The sequence below is a fragment of the Haemaphysalis longicornis genome, unplaced genomic scaffold, assembly GCF_048455015.1.
Source record: "Haemaphysalis longicornis isolate Haplotype H1 unplaced genomic scaffold, Haemaphysalis longicornis Haplotype H1 scaffold_7, whole genome shotgun sequence".
Taxonomy (NCBI): Eukaryota; Metazoa; Arthropoda; class Arachnida; order Ixodida; family Ixodidae; genus Haemaphysalis; species Haemaphysalis longicornis.
The window spans coordinates 182,076,038-182,091,698 of record NW_027526422.1 but is presented as its reverse complement, the minus strand read 5'-3'; the positions used below and the strand labels follow the sequence as shown (position 1 = coordinate 182,091,698).

Genomic DNA, 15,661 nt, shown 5'->3' with positions numbered 1-15,661 from the left:
AGCAGCACGGGTTGCGTAACGCGTTGCGTAACGCGGCGAAACAGCCACCAACGATTCAGCGTGCATACATAGTATACTATGTATACATACTGCGCATTGTACCGACCGAAAAGCAGTCCTGGCGTGCACTGAATATCCTAACTCTCCCCTGGCGACTAAGAACGAACGTCTGCAGTGTAGTGGTCGCAGTAGACACTACCGTGTAATCACTTCGATTGATTGATTGATTGATTGATTGATTGATTGATTGATTGATTGATTGATTGATTGATTGATTGATTGATTGATTGTAGGGTTTACCGCGCCGACGCAACGCAGCCAATGAAACGTGCCGTAGTGGAGGGTTCCGTATTAATTTTGAGCACCTGCAGGGGATCTTTAACGTACGCCGAAATCTCGTACACACGGGCGTTTTTGCTTTTCGCCTCCGTCAGAAAAGCGGCCGCCGCGGCCGGGAACCGAACACGCGACCCCGTGCTCAGCAGCGCGACGTAATCGCTTCGTTTCTTACAAAAAAAAAAAAAAATTCTACGAAGACACTTGACCAAATCGAGGAATTTTGAGTGCGCATGCGTGGTTACTGCTTCCAAGTTCTCTCGAGGCCCTTCATCCACTACTCCTGCAGACCTGCGACCGCCCTGACTAAACAAATAAATAAGCAGGAGGGGGAGGAATGAAGTTTGTCTTGAGGAGAACGAGAGATGGTCGGGCCGTTTACTCGCGTAAGGGGGCGTCCTCGGCCCAGGACATCCTGGGCACGTTCAGCCAGCTGCGCCCGGGAGCTGAAGCTGAAGCTGAAGCTGAAGCTGACCCTCCATGGGCGGGAGCTGGCTTGCTGGTCCTACTACTGCTGAAAAGGGGTTGGGAGAGGAGCAGAATCTGAGGTGAGAGCTCTCCCATACCGTACGGTATAAGGCGCAGGGAGATAGGCAGAGTTTGCATATTGAATTAATAAACAGATGTTCTGATTGGATGTTTGATTGGGGGGTTTAACGCGCCGCCGACGCAACGCAGGCGATCAGGCGCGCTGAGGAATAATAAAATGCTGTCCAGCGTTTGGGGGCTTGCAGCTCTGACAAGCTGTCGATTTCTGACAGCTTTTACTGCTCGCCTACAGCATCCTGTACCTCGCGCAAGATGGAAACAAACAAACAAACAAACAAACAAACAAACAAACAAACAAACAAACAAACAAACAAACAAACAAACAAACAAACAAACAAACAAACAAACAAACAAACAAACAAACAAACAAACAAACAAACAAACAAACAAGCAAACAAGCAAACAAATAAACAAACAAACAAGGAAGCAAACAAACAAGCATGCAAGCAAGCAAACAAACAAACAAACAAACAAACAAGGAAGCAAACGCATACACATGAACACCTCGCTCCTTGGCACAAAATTCGGGGGCTGATTTTTTGCGCCCGCATACTCGTTGACACGAGAAATCCACGAAACCCTAGTCATAAACAACTTCGCTGAAACAAAAATTGGCCGCGTATCTGCTCCTTTCGTTGCAAATGTCGTCAAAAGACGATAGTCTTTGTACTCGTTTGCCAAGGAAATGCCTCCCTTTGCTTTCCCGCTCACCTGTCATGCTGTTCCTGTACCGTCGCGCTCATTCCACGGTAAACACACTAAAGGTTCGCGCAAGGCTATTTGAATTTACCGCGTTCCACTGCTACAGGCCGGGTTCCTCGATGCCAGCGCTGCAGTACGGCGGAGACGCGCGTGAATGGAGGCGGCCGACTAGAAGGTTTATATAGAGCCGCGTGGCCGGCCCGTGCTCCACGTGCGTTCCAAGCAGAACGTGGAACCTAGCTAGTGGAACCTTTCGTTGCTGTTGCCGCGTGATTTTTCATATGCCGCCAGGAGGCGGCGGTTTTCTACAGTAGATGTAGAATATCATTTTCTATCGAAAAACCAAGCATCCATGAATTTTTTAATAAAGGAACACTGTAAATATCCCTTGTGTACTAATTTCCTTTCTTATATTTGCGTAATGTCTCGTTCTTGTTCAACAAAGTTGACAAGTATGAACATATAAACCGCGCTTAGACGTTTACATGTGGCTGTGAGTATATAAGACTATTGCGCCACAGTAAATTTACTTTGGCCGGGTGGCTGAATCGAGTCACAGACAGACAGACAGACATACAGACAGACCAAAATTTCTGGGTTTAAGTAGCCCAAGAAAGACTATCGTTTTTAATAAACATCCCGCGCCGTCGGCACCGTCTTTCCCAGCCCGGCGCCGAAACCGAATCATCCAGCGGCGTCCAGATTACAGTGTACCCCTTGCCGTCGCGGATGTCGTCGGCGCGCAGTCCAAACAAAGGCGGCGCAGTTCGCGCCGTCTTCCCCGCCGGGACAGAAGAAGCAGTGCACGTGTAGCGGCCGGCCTTGGAGGTCACCGAGCCCGCCGTAGCGGCGCCACCGCCCTTGCGCCAAGGGTTCCCGCCCACAGTCGGGTGGGCCATCGATCGAAAATTGTCTCGCTCGACGCCCTGCGCGCAAGCCCACGCGATCTGGCAAACGGCGCGGGGGCCTTCGCTCTCGTGTTTACAGCCGCGTCGCCCCCGAAGAGAGTGAGCGTTGTATATATGTACTTGTCGCCCACGTTATCACGTTATAAAGTTGTCACTGTCGCGTTTATAGCGATCCTTTCACGCAGTGGCGTACGCAAGGGGGCGAGAACTGGGGCACTGATTTTGTCGGTTATCGAATAACGGTTACCCATTATTATTTATGTCCCGCGAGTCACACACCCATTGATCTGACGCGAATTCGACGTATGCTCTAACACAACGCTCAAAATAAATTTATTTATTTTGAGATGCCCCCGATGAAAAGCAACAGTGCATGACGCGATCGAAAGAGGGTACGTACGCCCAATGCAGAGGATGTCAAATGTCTACACGGACTCGACGAGAGAACTGTCGGTCTGTCTGTAACGCTTTACGTGTCCCACTTTCGGCGCACAAGAAAATGCGACAAAATAAATTTTCTTAAATAAGGTCGCTTGTATTGCGCGCGGACAAATGTTGTAACGCGTTAGACGAGGATATGTACGGAAGTACACTCCAGTAGAGACACAGCACCGACTGTACCGGGCGTCACACGGACTGTCACTTCCTCTTCATCCACGGTCTGCCTGTTGTTTCTTTCTTTCTTTCGTCTGTGCGTGCTGTTAGCAAAGCCGTGAACCGGTGCCAACTCGCCCAGTTGCCCATTCTGTTGCGGCCAGAAAGCCACACGGAGCTGCCGTTTCACAGCTGCTTCTCTTGCAAGAGGACCGCCCCGTAGCGATAGCTCCTCAGTAATGCGTATGTGCATAGCAGTGAAGCCGACTCTATAGGGCTCAGAGTAAAACAGCGGGTGGGCGTACACATTATTCGACAATTTCCACTCCGGAGTTTTCGCAACTTTCTAACAGCGAACCTGGTCTTGATCGAAGCTTTCGTTGGACAAAATGTGGTAACGCGGTCGTAGCGATGTAGAGAGAGAGGGCATTGCATAGCGGGGGGAGAACAGCCACCAATAACACAAGCACGTATTTAACAAAATGCTTGAACGTGACGCTTATATCGGTAAAGCTTTTCCAAACTACTAATGTTTGTACTTGTCGGCATCCTTTAACAAAAAGAAAACATTCAGCATATCTGAGGCAAGGCATCGAAACACAGGTGATAACTGCATTGTTCCTTTAATTAAAATACATGGCTGCTTGATTTTTACGAGAGAAAATAAAAAAAAAATACGCCGTGAAAAAAGCACAGAGCGCTCGCGGCGCCTTCTTGTGGAAGTGTTCTAAGTTCAAAGTAACAACAAACGGTTCCAGTAGGAGGCGTGAGCAGTGGAACACAGCACAAGTGAATTGGCGCGAGTGGGAACCAACCGGCTGACTTTGCAAGAAGTTCTATGAAACTGAAATTTGCAATTAGGGAACGCCAGGCAGCTTTTTGGTCCAGCGTTCGCGCTGTTGAGTCATCGAAGCTGGTCTAATTTTTACAGTGTGTCCAGAGAAGTTACTTTTTAAAGCAAACCTGGAGGATGCGCAAGGTGACCTTTTGGCCAGAGACACACCTCCGGTGACACACCCCTCGCAGCGCATCTCGTGATTCGCCGGGCCCGTTGTCGGCGCTGCGCACAAGGCCCCGTTTTAAAAACAGTCGTTCTGCTCCAAGGAGGAGTTTTATACAACCTCCTTGTTCTGCTCACGTAGCGGCGGCGGCCGCTACGGGAGCGGCCGCTCAGCCGCTCTCGTGGTGGCGGCCACAACCGCCGCCTTCCACGCACGCGCCGCTTGGTCGTCTCGGGATGTGCGACTCATTTTGCGCCGCGTTCACCGTGAAACAAAAACGCCACGTTTGCCGAGACAGAAAGCGAGGCCGGGCCTCCTTCCGTGAGCGTTGCACGGGACTGAGCGGCTTTTAGCCGTGGTCGGCATCAAAGGTTAACCCAGCGAAACGAAGACTCAACCAGACTATGCTAAGCTTTTGCTTTGCATATGCAAGGTTAGCTGAGGCAAGCCGAAACAATTTTTTGCTTTCTGCAGTACCCCAGTCGTCACTACCGAGCAGAGAGAGAGAGAGAGAGAGAGAGAGAGAGAGAGAGAGAGAGAGAGAGAGAGAGAGAGAGAGCGCCGCGCAGTTTGAAACCAAAGCGGGCGCCGGGCGGCATTCAACTAAGCGCGTGTTGAAACGAGACTGGCGCACCATATCACGTGACAGAGGCGAAACACCGGTTACGCGTGGTCGGTGTGCCGCATTTACCGAAGGCAGGAACAAGCACAAGGGAAGACGCTGCTCTCACAGCGTATGATGATCACGGAAGGCTGGGAGGCCTGTGCGCAGTGTTAGCCAGCGGGCCATTAATAGATCCAGGACCTCCTTGTTCTTTCACGACGGAGCGTTTCATTTTGAAAGTACGGATAAGGTGGTTACAGGCAAAAAAATAATCAGTCTTCCCCAGAGTACGACACAGCAAAGAAAACTAGGTATTCTGAAGCGACCGCCGCTGGCACGAAGCAACTGTCTGCTTGGCCCTCCTGTCCCGGCCGAAGATATGTAATAATAAAACTAGAAAACAGCGACGTGAGGACATTGGACAGTGGGGAATTATATCGTTCAGCACGGTATATGACAGCGATAACTTTGCACTGTCTTAGCGATTATAGCAGCTAGCACAATGAGCCGAACAATAAATTAAAGGTGAGTGGTTAATCGGTCGAAATCCTCAATCGGTGCACGTGTACGTACGGGTTATCGTACGTATATGCTGTGTCATATCATTTCGCGGAATGTCGCAGCATAAGTGAGCGTTAGGTTACGCTTATGGCTTTCACTTAGCATCAGTCCTCGTTTGTTACTGTTAAGATTGATCACCGCGCAATTGTCTGTTTAGTTACAAATAGCAGTTGGCTGCAGGGATCGCCGTACACGCTCGTACGCTTTATAAATTTAAAAGTAGTACTTTATTATGTTTACAGCCGAGTTGTGTAGTGCTGACAGTTGAGAAGAACGAATGTTTTGTTCGCTTCCAGGCACATTTGCGACTCGCCTGAAAAAAAAAAAGATCACAGGCGACCAACCACCCACAGGTAATCACAACCACCTCCACCACCACCACCACCACCACCACAATCATCATCATCGTCGTCGTCGTCATCATCATCATCATCATTAATTATCATAACTGGTTGTGTCCACTGCGGGACTGCGGCTTCTCCCACTTATTTCTGTAGCCACGTCATCCATGAGCTAGCGGAGTCCATATTTTGGCCCCGAATTGTGTTAGTTGATCTCTCCATCGAATTCATGGTCACTCTGTTTACAATTGCTTGGTAGCCACGCCGTTGAACGGATGATCCACCTGCTGTCCCTCAGAGGCATGAAATGTCCGCGCCAGCTCATTCTTTAGGAGTTCTTTCCAGAATCCACGCCCTAGGTGATACGATCACAGACAGCTCTCGACGCACACATATATTGAATTTAGATGACCCTGCAATGGCAATGTCTCGCGGGCTGCATCCCAAGGTGGCCGCTTCAAAATGAGAAATGAAAAATTAGTGTCGTTTAACGCGGTGACTTCAAAATTAGCGCGACAGCAGAGTATTTCCCCTTGGCAATTCTTCATTGTTATTCTCGGCTTAGAAACGTTATGGTGGTTAAAGGTGGTTATGCCTATACGCTTTAGCGCAGGCATTCACACAGCGTACAACTTGTTCCATATACTCAGCATTATTACCACACATTCCTTCTGGCTAGTCTAGTATAAGAATGAAATGACGCTAACGATGCCTAGCTAGGTTAAAGCAAAAAATATTTAAAAGAAACAAGGCTATCAGCTAACTGACGCTAGAAGACGGCAAGCTTTCCTATTGACCGTGAAACGGCGCTATTTTTTATATTTAATTTGCGTTTCGCACGGGGTTGCGCTGAACGATAAACTGGTGTTCCGGTTTCGTCAATGCCTGCACAAACATCACTACAGTGACGCGTACAACACACATACAGCAGCGATCAGAGACAGCCGAGCGAAACGACGCAGCACTGCGTCAGGAACGTTTCTACCAGCAAGAATAGCGCGCGCTCTCGTTTCTCTTGCTGGATCAGCACTCCTTCGCTTAGCATGCGAGACGATGTGCGCATGCACTGCCTCGCAACCGAGCCCCTATTTCTTGCTGGCTCGACATTCTTCCGTTCAGGAGGCTTCACATACTAGACGCGTTTTAGAGTGAAAGCTCTAGTATACGCCGTGTCTCGCCCGATATTAATCGCGTCGCTATGACCTTGAGCCTCCGGAGCACAAGAGTGGCAGCTGTGACGTCACGCCACGTGATCCGCTGAGGAGAGGCGTCGTAGCTGTGCTCACTCAAAGCCTCGCCGCTTCTGTACCATGTGACTAGTCTCACTAGATAAGGTTACAGAGTATCGGCACTCTTTTCTCCTATTGTTCCGTGCCGCCGCCGTGATCGTTGGTCAATTCGCACCACGTGACATTTGTTTACACTGCGACGGTTCATGGGCACCGCCGTTTTGTTGTTTATGAGTTTTCTGTCGGTCAGCTGTGGTCATAGAGTTTCATACTAATATACACTAGAGGGAAACCTGGCGCCACTGTCTAGGGGAGCCGCGATTCAGCGAGCGTTCCGTCATGCACCGGTCAGGCACGGTCTACTTGTCCTTGGAACGGCTCCTGAACAAGCTCAAAAGTTCTGCCTCTGGCTTTAAAAAAAGCAACAATATTACTCTAAAAGATTATTGAAATTTGTTTTGTTATTATAAAATTGAACTTCCTGAATGATTTATTTGTCAGTAATTATTTAGAAGCTTTATGCACGATGCAGAAGAAAGAAAATGTTACCTCTCTGGCTTCGAGACAAAAAAGAAGCCATAGCTAAGCCAAGTAGGCGAGGAACGTCGCTAGCTGCAATTGCACCGCCCACGGCGTCCCGCGATTGCAGCGCCAGATTTCCCTCTAGTGTATATTAGTATGAAACTCTAAGGCTGTGGTAGTCTCGGTCTCTCCTCCCTGCTCTGAGGCGGCGCGCGACTGGCGTCGTTCGGAACGCGAATCAAATATAACGCGCTTCGCAGAATTTCAGCTGCAGCAGTGTGTCCGAGGATGCCGTGTTTTTGCGCCTTCGCTAACGGGAACGGCCACGTGACTTGCTCCCTGTCACCTCCTTCCTTGGACCAGTTCGGGCTTAAGTGAAGTTCCTTCTCTCCCTTTCTTTACGAATAACCTCGTCAAAGTTAGTGGTGAGAACGCAGAAGCGGGAATCTGGCAACAGTGACAAACACCAAAATGGCCGCCTTTGCCCATTTGCGTGCCTTAGGGACGGTACTCTGTATCTTATCTAGTGACACTTCATACAACTAGGCGAAGGTTTAACGGCTGCTTCGCTGGCGCTTGGTCGCACAATCTCGCCAAGGATGGCACGCCGCCCTCGGAGGGCAACTGTGTCCGGTTTTACCTAACTTCGTCAAACACTGTGTGCATGGGCTCTGTGCAAAACCAAGCCAAACAGGCATTTTGATCGTGATAACTAGATGTACAAGTATTAAAGCTGACCCATTTTCTCGCTCGTGGTGCAACGCATCTAGCGCTCTCGCGTTCAAAAAAACCTGAATGTGGGCATGTGTCGTCACGTGAGAACCAGCCTGGGACAGATCACCGTCCTTACATAGAATCAGGGTTTTGGCGGTGTCATATTGGTCAATCCACCGCGTGGATACGGCACGTGTCATGTGTGTTTGCGCGTAAGTTTGGAGCAACAGCAGCTACATGTATACTCTTGGCATTCCTATTTAAGGTTGCGTCAAAATCGAGAAGCCATGCTTCCTAGGCCTTTAAAAAGGTTGCGAAACTGGAATACAAACTGAGTAATTAATCACGTGGGTGCCCGGCATGGCCGGACATCCACGTGAAACATACCGACGCATTACTGTTTGTGGACACTGTTATATTATGAAATTTTTCTTGACTTTTTTTTGGCTATTATTCCTGCTTGGCCTAGCAAAAACGATATCACTAGTGGTGTTCACTGCCACCAGATACCACTAGTGATATCGTTTTTGCTAGGCCAAGCAGGAACAATATCCACAAACAAGTCAAGAAAAATTTCATAATATAACAGTGTCCACAAACAGTAATGCGTCGGTATGTTTTAGGTTGCTATAGGCGCGGTTTGCAGCCTGTCGTCGTATATAATCGGTGCCTTGCAGAGCGCAGGAAGCGCCACTTCTTTTATGCTAAGGGGTTCTGTTCCGTTTCTGCGAAGAAAGGAGGAGAAATGAACGCCTATTTCGCGGCGGAGAAAAGCCCATCTTGCTCCCAATATCAAGACCCTCCATGGAGATGGGCATCGCCTCCTCTGAGCCAGTACAAAGCCGATGCACAAGAGAATGTAGACGTCGTCACCTCCTTTACCGCCTTCCCCCGCCACGACTAGACATTTGGTCATCCCTCACAAAATGATAAAATCCCGAGCCATCTCCACTAACGTGAAACCTGTAGAGAGGCGAAGCATGCAGTGTATAAGTGCATTCTTGGCGCCTTGTTTTTTTTTACGAACGGAGATGAAACCATTGGGGGGGGGGGGGGGGGGGGGGGTAGAGCTGCACAGCTAAGTCTCGTGTGTTTGAAGCACGAAGCGTTCCAGCGCGATGCATAAACGGGTGTCCCGGTGTTTTTTTTAGTACATGCTACATTCCAGCACGAGGCGTAAACAAGTGTCCCGGTGTTTTAGTACCGTGACTACATGAAACGACGGTTGCTACGACGACGACACGAGACGCTGACAGCCCGATCCCCTAAGGGACTTCGCCCCTAATAGTGAGAGTCGGAGTCTCCAGACAAGACATTTATTCGGTCGCCGAGCTCAGACCTTCCTCAGCAGTCGGGGCGAGGGGATGATGGTGATAATTTACAGATGATAACGGCGATGGGTGCATGGATATGAGTGACATCGGGAAACACACCCCTTGGCGTTCACAGTGCATGTGATGATGGTGACGTTGCGTGCAGGCATTAATGTCTGGAATAACGTCACTATGCTCACAATAGTAACATTTTGAGGCATGATGAAGCCGTTCACTCAAGCGGGGAAAGTCCTCAGTCCAGGATTTTCTGGGCACGTGCAGCCCGCTGTGCCCGGGAAGATCAGCTGAAACTTATCCTGGAGGTGGGAGCTGGCCCTCCCACTGCTCTTGGGAAGCGGTTCAGAGACCAAGTAAAATTGTGCTATGTTGTATCCGAGTTACTGGATATATACCAGTTGCGAAACTCCCGATTGGCCCCATGTATCGAAAGCCGGTCTTCGGTTGCCCCCCTGCGCCGGAACAAGCACGGGGCAAGTTGACTAGCCTGTCGTCTGTCGCCAGAAAGTTCAAGTAGTGCTCAAGGGCTTGTGGCTGCTGCCGTAAGTCATAAAAAGAAAAGCCACAAGAACACAAGTAAATTCCCCCTACTTAATGCATTATAATTCATAAAGCAAGCTTTATTTTACAAAAAAAAATTGAATAATAATAGTTCAGTGAAGTTGAGTTTTTGTCTCCTAGGTGCCGCGCGCGTCGACTTGCCCCTCAGCTTCCACGGAGCAGGGGGGCTAGCGGCTAGCGCCGCCCGGATTCAGAAGCGCAGTTTCGCAACTGTATATATTGAGTAACTGTTGTATGGCATGGGAGTGCCCTTGCAAAGGAACGTGACGGTGCACATGCGCCCTCGGCCAATCCCCTCTTCGTGCACGGGTATGCGCCCATATTTGTGGCCACACGCCGAAACAAACGAGGTGGAAGAGGAGAAGAAAGCGGCGGCGGCGGTGCGTGGATTGCAGTGTCGCGAGGCGCTCGAGCTGGAGGCCTAGCGGCGGCGCAGGATCGGAGCGGGAAAAGCTTGGAACCGCATGAGCCTGGCTCTTGGCGGCATCGTGGCCCTCCGCACCCTGCAGCAGCGACGTAGAAGGCGCCGCGTTGCGTTTCCCGGCCCCCGCATGGTCGCCCTCTTCTGAACGCTCGGAGGAGGAGGAGGACCGACGCGCAGGCTTCGCCCGAAGGGACCTTGGCCTAGCACACGTCCCGGCAAGGTGAGCACAGTGTCCCCTGCGACCACCGCAAACGCGCTTCTTAATCCTCAATCGGCGCCGTTTCCTCTACGGTGGCCCGTGAATTCCCTCGGAGAACCATAACTGCGTGCCGAGCAAGTAGAACTGCAGCGCGTCGAGCAGCCTGTTCTCTTGATGACGTAACGCTAGCTAATGCAGTCGGACGTGGAAGTTGAATCTACAGTTTTGCTTATTGATTCCGAAACCGAAAAGTTGACTGTCTGCTTTCGGTCTTGCTGACGTGTTTCTGCGTGCCGTTAGAATTCGTTAGCAAGAGCTTTTGTGGGAGGGGACTGTCCGGAACTGTCTACCGGCGCGCGCGCTGATCTATTTGTATATTGGAAAAAAGTCGGCCCGTAAATCGCGCGTGCGCAGGCGGAGATGTCGGGGTCGGTGAGACTTCGTCATCTTCATGCCACTGCTCGTACCCCCCAGTGGGGGATTGCCCAGGGCTTGTGAGCGGATGACTCGCATGCTATTGTAGTCCGCCTCTTCAGTGCGCTTTAGGGTAAACGCCTTTTGCTAAACAAATCCTTCTTCACTTTGCGATCAGATGACGTGTGCTTGACTGCATACGTGTGAACTGGACTGTCCAAATTTGTGCGCAGCGCGAACTGCAGTCTTCTCGGTCACGGCGCCTATCTGCTTTGTCTCAAGAAGTGATCGAGTGATCGGCAAACGCACGGCGCTCGCACTACTCTGCCGTTACCTCGCAGCGCGTCGCCGCCGCCGAGCATGTTGTTTCAAATCGTGTTTGAACCTCTCGCGTCAATGTCACGTGGTTCGGATGAGCCACGAATGGAAGAAGGGCGGCTGGCGAAAGCATGAGGGGAAGGATGCTTCTCGGCGACAACGCATGGCGAAAGTGTGAGGGGGATGACGCCATAGCAGCGCGTGCCGTCCTCCCCCTCCTCACACTTTTGCCAAGTGCTCCGACGAGCGTCTCTTGCGGGCTCAGCATACTGCCCTCCCCCTCACGCTTTCGCCACACTTTCCTCCGCCGTTTTCTTTCCGACTTCGCCCGATCGGTTACAACGCCGTCGCCATCTCCGCCGCCAAACCCCAGTAGCGGTCGCCAAAGTGCTAACCATGCACCTAACCGGTTTGTTCTCTTGTAATGAAGTAGAGTACAATGTGAGCAGAGCTTTAGGACCATACCGCACGAAGTAGTAGGAACGTATATAAGGTAGTAATGCTATCACATTAAAATTTCGGTGCATACAGTTGGCGCTGTAATGTTTGCACTGCATAAGCATTTAATGTGGCACCTAGCGTTATTGAAACCATAATTTCGATGCGCGATGGTGAATCCAAGCGAGATGTGTTGCGCTGACAATGACGTACGCCACCTAACGCGCTGTGGAACGTATAAGCGCGCGAGCGCGCTTGCAATGTGCCCACGGAGCATCCGCGTTACCTGTGTTCATCGCTTCCCCCTACAAGAGTAAAATATAGGGAACACCCGTTATAACGTAATCTGCTTATTCGAATTTTCGCTTCAATCGAAGTTTCCAGTATTAGCCACGGCCGTAGAGGATAGCTGGTTAACAGTAACAGGCCGGTTAGGGAAAGAAAAATAGGTTTAATGAGTCGCGATTGAGAGCTAGTGCATAATGCACGTTCGTCGGCCGAAAAGTGGCAAACATTTACGTCAGCTCCACGTACGTCGACGCATCGCACTCGCACACACGGTCGCCACGTCGCAGGGTTGAGCCCTCTCACAATTATAGGCATGCCATCATCACCTGTGCGCGGCGTCCACTTCAGGAAGCACCACCAATAGTTGATGATCGCCATTTTTAACGAAGTACCGCTTATAGTGAAGCCGGTTCCGCGTATACCGAGAACTTCGATGTAACGAGGGTGCACTGTATAGGCTGTCGCGAAGGCAAACGCGCGCTATATATGAGACGTTTTTTTTTTATTTTTCCGCCAGGACGCGCATTCGCCGACGGGCTCGACCCAGCCACGACCTCCTAGCAGCATGAAACCTCTGAGGCCACCATACGTGAGTGAATGCGCGGCTGTGCTGCGGACGGCACCGTCAGATTGATTCGAAAGCGCGGTTATTATGGGAAAGGGACGACGCTTCGAAAGGTGATAGTTGCCGATAAAGTAGAACTGTGGCGGTTATATCCGCGTGCTTTTTGCGCGGTGCTTGTTGATACTAGACTCTGGTTTTGCTTCGGTCTTTGATGAACAACCTTTGGGTGCTTGCACCGTAATGAAACACTCATCGCGTATTGAAATACGACCGTTTCTGGCTGCATGCACGTAGCCCCCACGTGGAACGTTTCTCGGCGCTTTCGTATGTGAATTATCGGGTGCTAAAGGGTCTCAAGTGTGCCATTACACCCCCGCGGTGATTGAAAAAGTGTCGCTTTTAGTACACTAACTGCACCACTGCTTTTAAAGAAGGTATTTCTGAAGTGATGACGAGGGACACCGGCGGGCTAGTTGGCATTTTAGGGTTCTTCAAATAAGAAAGAAAGGTATTGACTAAAAGTATCCATAAGAAAGGTATTGACTAAAAGTAGTTATTGTGGTTGCTCGGCCTGATGCACCAGGGTTTTCGTATATTGTATCTGCCGGCCTGGCCTGAAAATGGCTGAAGCGAGGCTCATAAACTTACATGCTCCCTTTTAATGTACTCCCTAACACGTAACGATGCGTGTTGAGCCACACCCGCGACGGGTTCGTTACCCAAAGCTCGTCCCCAACCCTTCTCGCGTAAGTTGCGCATGGTTTCAAACGGGGGTGGGGGCTTCATTATCGTGAAACGCTTCTGTTTCAACAAAATCAAGGGAAAAACTTGCGGACCACAAAAAAAAAAAAAAAAAAATGGTTACGGTAGTGTTATACTGCTTGTTAAAAGAAGGTGTTCCGACACCGGGAATCGAACCCGGGCCGCCTGGGTGAGAGCCAGGTATCCTAACCACTAGACCATGCCGGAGCTCGAGTTAGTTCCCGAATATCGTTCATTTCAAGAGGTTCTATTTTAGGGTACCTAGATTTGCTGGCACACCTAACGGAGGGGTGTCTCTATATACAACATAGGCGCCGCTGACTTCCAGTTGTTGGAAGTCAGCGCCTGTGTTGTGCCCGTCTATTCGTTGAATGTGCGTTGTTCACACCTGACACTCAGCGTAGTGGCCATCTTGATTGGATAAGAACGCATAATCTTGTAACAGTGCGTAAGCATTCCTTGCCGAGTACTCCAACCGTAAAAAGTGCGATGCCTTGTATCTGAACAAAAATGCCTCAATGGCGAATACATTTGTAGTGTAAATGTAGACAATTGGCAAAAGCAGATCTGAACAAGGAGAAAAATCACTAAACTGAACAAAAAAATTCATGCCGCCCATTATAGTCCAGTACAGCCCAACAACGAAGCAAAACAAACGACGAAAAGTCGCTCGATTAGGCTACAGGTACAGCCAAATTTGACTATAAGGAAAGAACTCGGATTTAAGTAACGAAACCCCAGCTCCTTCACGTGATTAACTATAGAAAAAAATCGTGGTTGATTTCTCTGTCATAGAAATCGGTAAAACACGAAAGTGAAATGTGCAGCGCAATCTGCAGCTGAGCATGATTTGCGGGTCGGCGGCTGTCTTGTGGGTGTGCTTGGCGAGCGACGTCCTGCTGGCGGGTCGCTCCGGCAAAGGTGTACCGGTGTCATTTGCGTGACGAATATGTCGTCAGCGAAATCTTGGTGTGTCCCGACATAAAACACTCCCGTGTTAAATTATAAAACCAGAAAACGAACAACCCCAAGTATAACGTACTCTTTACTACTAAACGTTGCTTCCCCGCAAGGTGACTCTGTGTGCAGGGGTGCACCCTTTGCAGGCCGCTTGCTTCGCTGTACTGGCGTCACTTCCGTGATGGATATGACGTTGCTCAAATGTTTGTGTATCCCGGAATAAAACTTTCATGCAGATATAAAAACACACGTGACGATCCCAAGAAAATGCAAGGCTTATGAAGTGGAGTAGCAATTCTTCACGCATTCGCAGGAAATTATCGATTGTCCTTTACGTTTGGCGTTGGCTGGTTCGACATCTCTGTAGCAGAAAGGTATGTTACACCGATATGTCGGTGTAACCGAGCGAACGATATCATCGCAGTAAAAAAATGCCTCAACACTTGCACTCAAAGCTCGCGTTGCAAAGACATGTAATCGTCGGCCTCTGTTTACCCCTTTAAAATGGAAGCCCGTGAGTCTCTTCAGAGACCCTTTAGTGATATTGGTCTGCCGGTACGGCCTCTCTTCACCCTCTCGGTACACCTCCATCGTCGTCAGCCTCATAATTGTGGAATGGAGGTTTCTCCGCACGAATTTTCCATTTATTATGCGTCAGCCGAAGCCTTCATTCGCCCTAAAATGTCTTCGTTTGCCTCACCCCAATACGCCTAATTATCCTGCCTATCGGTGCGTGTCTTTGCAGTCGTGGGGACCGCAGTAAGCGGTCTGGTCGAGTTCACTCTGCGCATAAGTTCTTACAAAAGCCCTGGGAATACTACGCCGCTGAGCGGGGAAAGGCGTCCAAAAATGGAGGATCGAGAGCCGCGAAGAACAACGAAAATCCCGGGCCATCTCCACTAACGTGAAACCTGGGGAAGGGGGAAGCATGCAGTGCACAAATGTATTCTTGCCGCCTTGGCGTTTTTGCCCACGGAGAGGAAACCGTTGGGGGTAGAGGTATACAGCTTTGCTATAAGTCTCTTGTCTTTGAAGCACGAAGCGTTCATCTAGCGCGAGGAGTTGGAAAACGAGTGTCCCGGTGTGTTCTTTTAGTACGCGTTACGTTCTAGCGCGATGCGTTGAAAAACGAGTGCCCCGGTGTTTTAGCACCGTGTCTACATGATACTACGACGACATGAGATGCCGCCAGAGCGAGCCTTTAAAGCCTTCCGCCCCTAAAAAATTAATATCCACCCTCGCATACACTCCCGTCTCACCTCCGTTGCTTCTTTTGATGGCAGTTTAACGCGAACCGTTCTGAGGCTAGCTGTAGATGATATTGTGGTCACGAAAAGTAA

General features: G+C 50.0%; 1 protein-coding gene and 1 non-coding gene across 12 annotated transcripts in view; one reads left to right on the top strand and one right to left on the bottom strand.

Annotated features, from left to right (window-relative positions):
• The window catches only part of LOC144147312 (cholesterol transporter ABCA5-like), a 130,131-nt gene that overhangs the window by 31,413 nt on the left and 83,057 nt on the right, over positions 1–15,661 (top strand). For 7 of the 11 annotated variants that reach the window (XM_077679424.1, XM_077679421.1, XM_077679420.1 and 4 more), the window contains exon 3: positions 12,552–12,623. The exons of 3 other annotated variants lie outside the window; for them this stretch is intronic. In XM_077679424.1, coding sequence (XP_077535550.1) covers positions 12,552–12,623 — 72 coding nt within the window. Of the gene's footprint in view, positions 1–10,578; positions 10,598–12,551; positions 12,624–15,661 lie in introns of those variants that run through there. One more of the 11 variants, XM_077679428.1, reaches the window with a different exon arrangement.
• On the bottom strand, positions 13,497–13,568 carry Trnae-cuc (transfer RNA glutamic acid (anticodon CUC)). The gene has a single exon. It is a non-coding gene; the product is annotated as a tRNA-Glu (tRNA).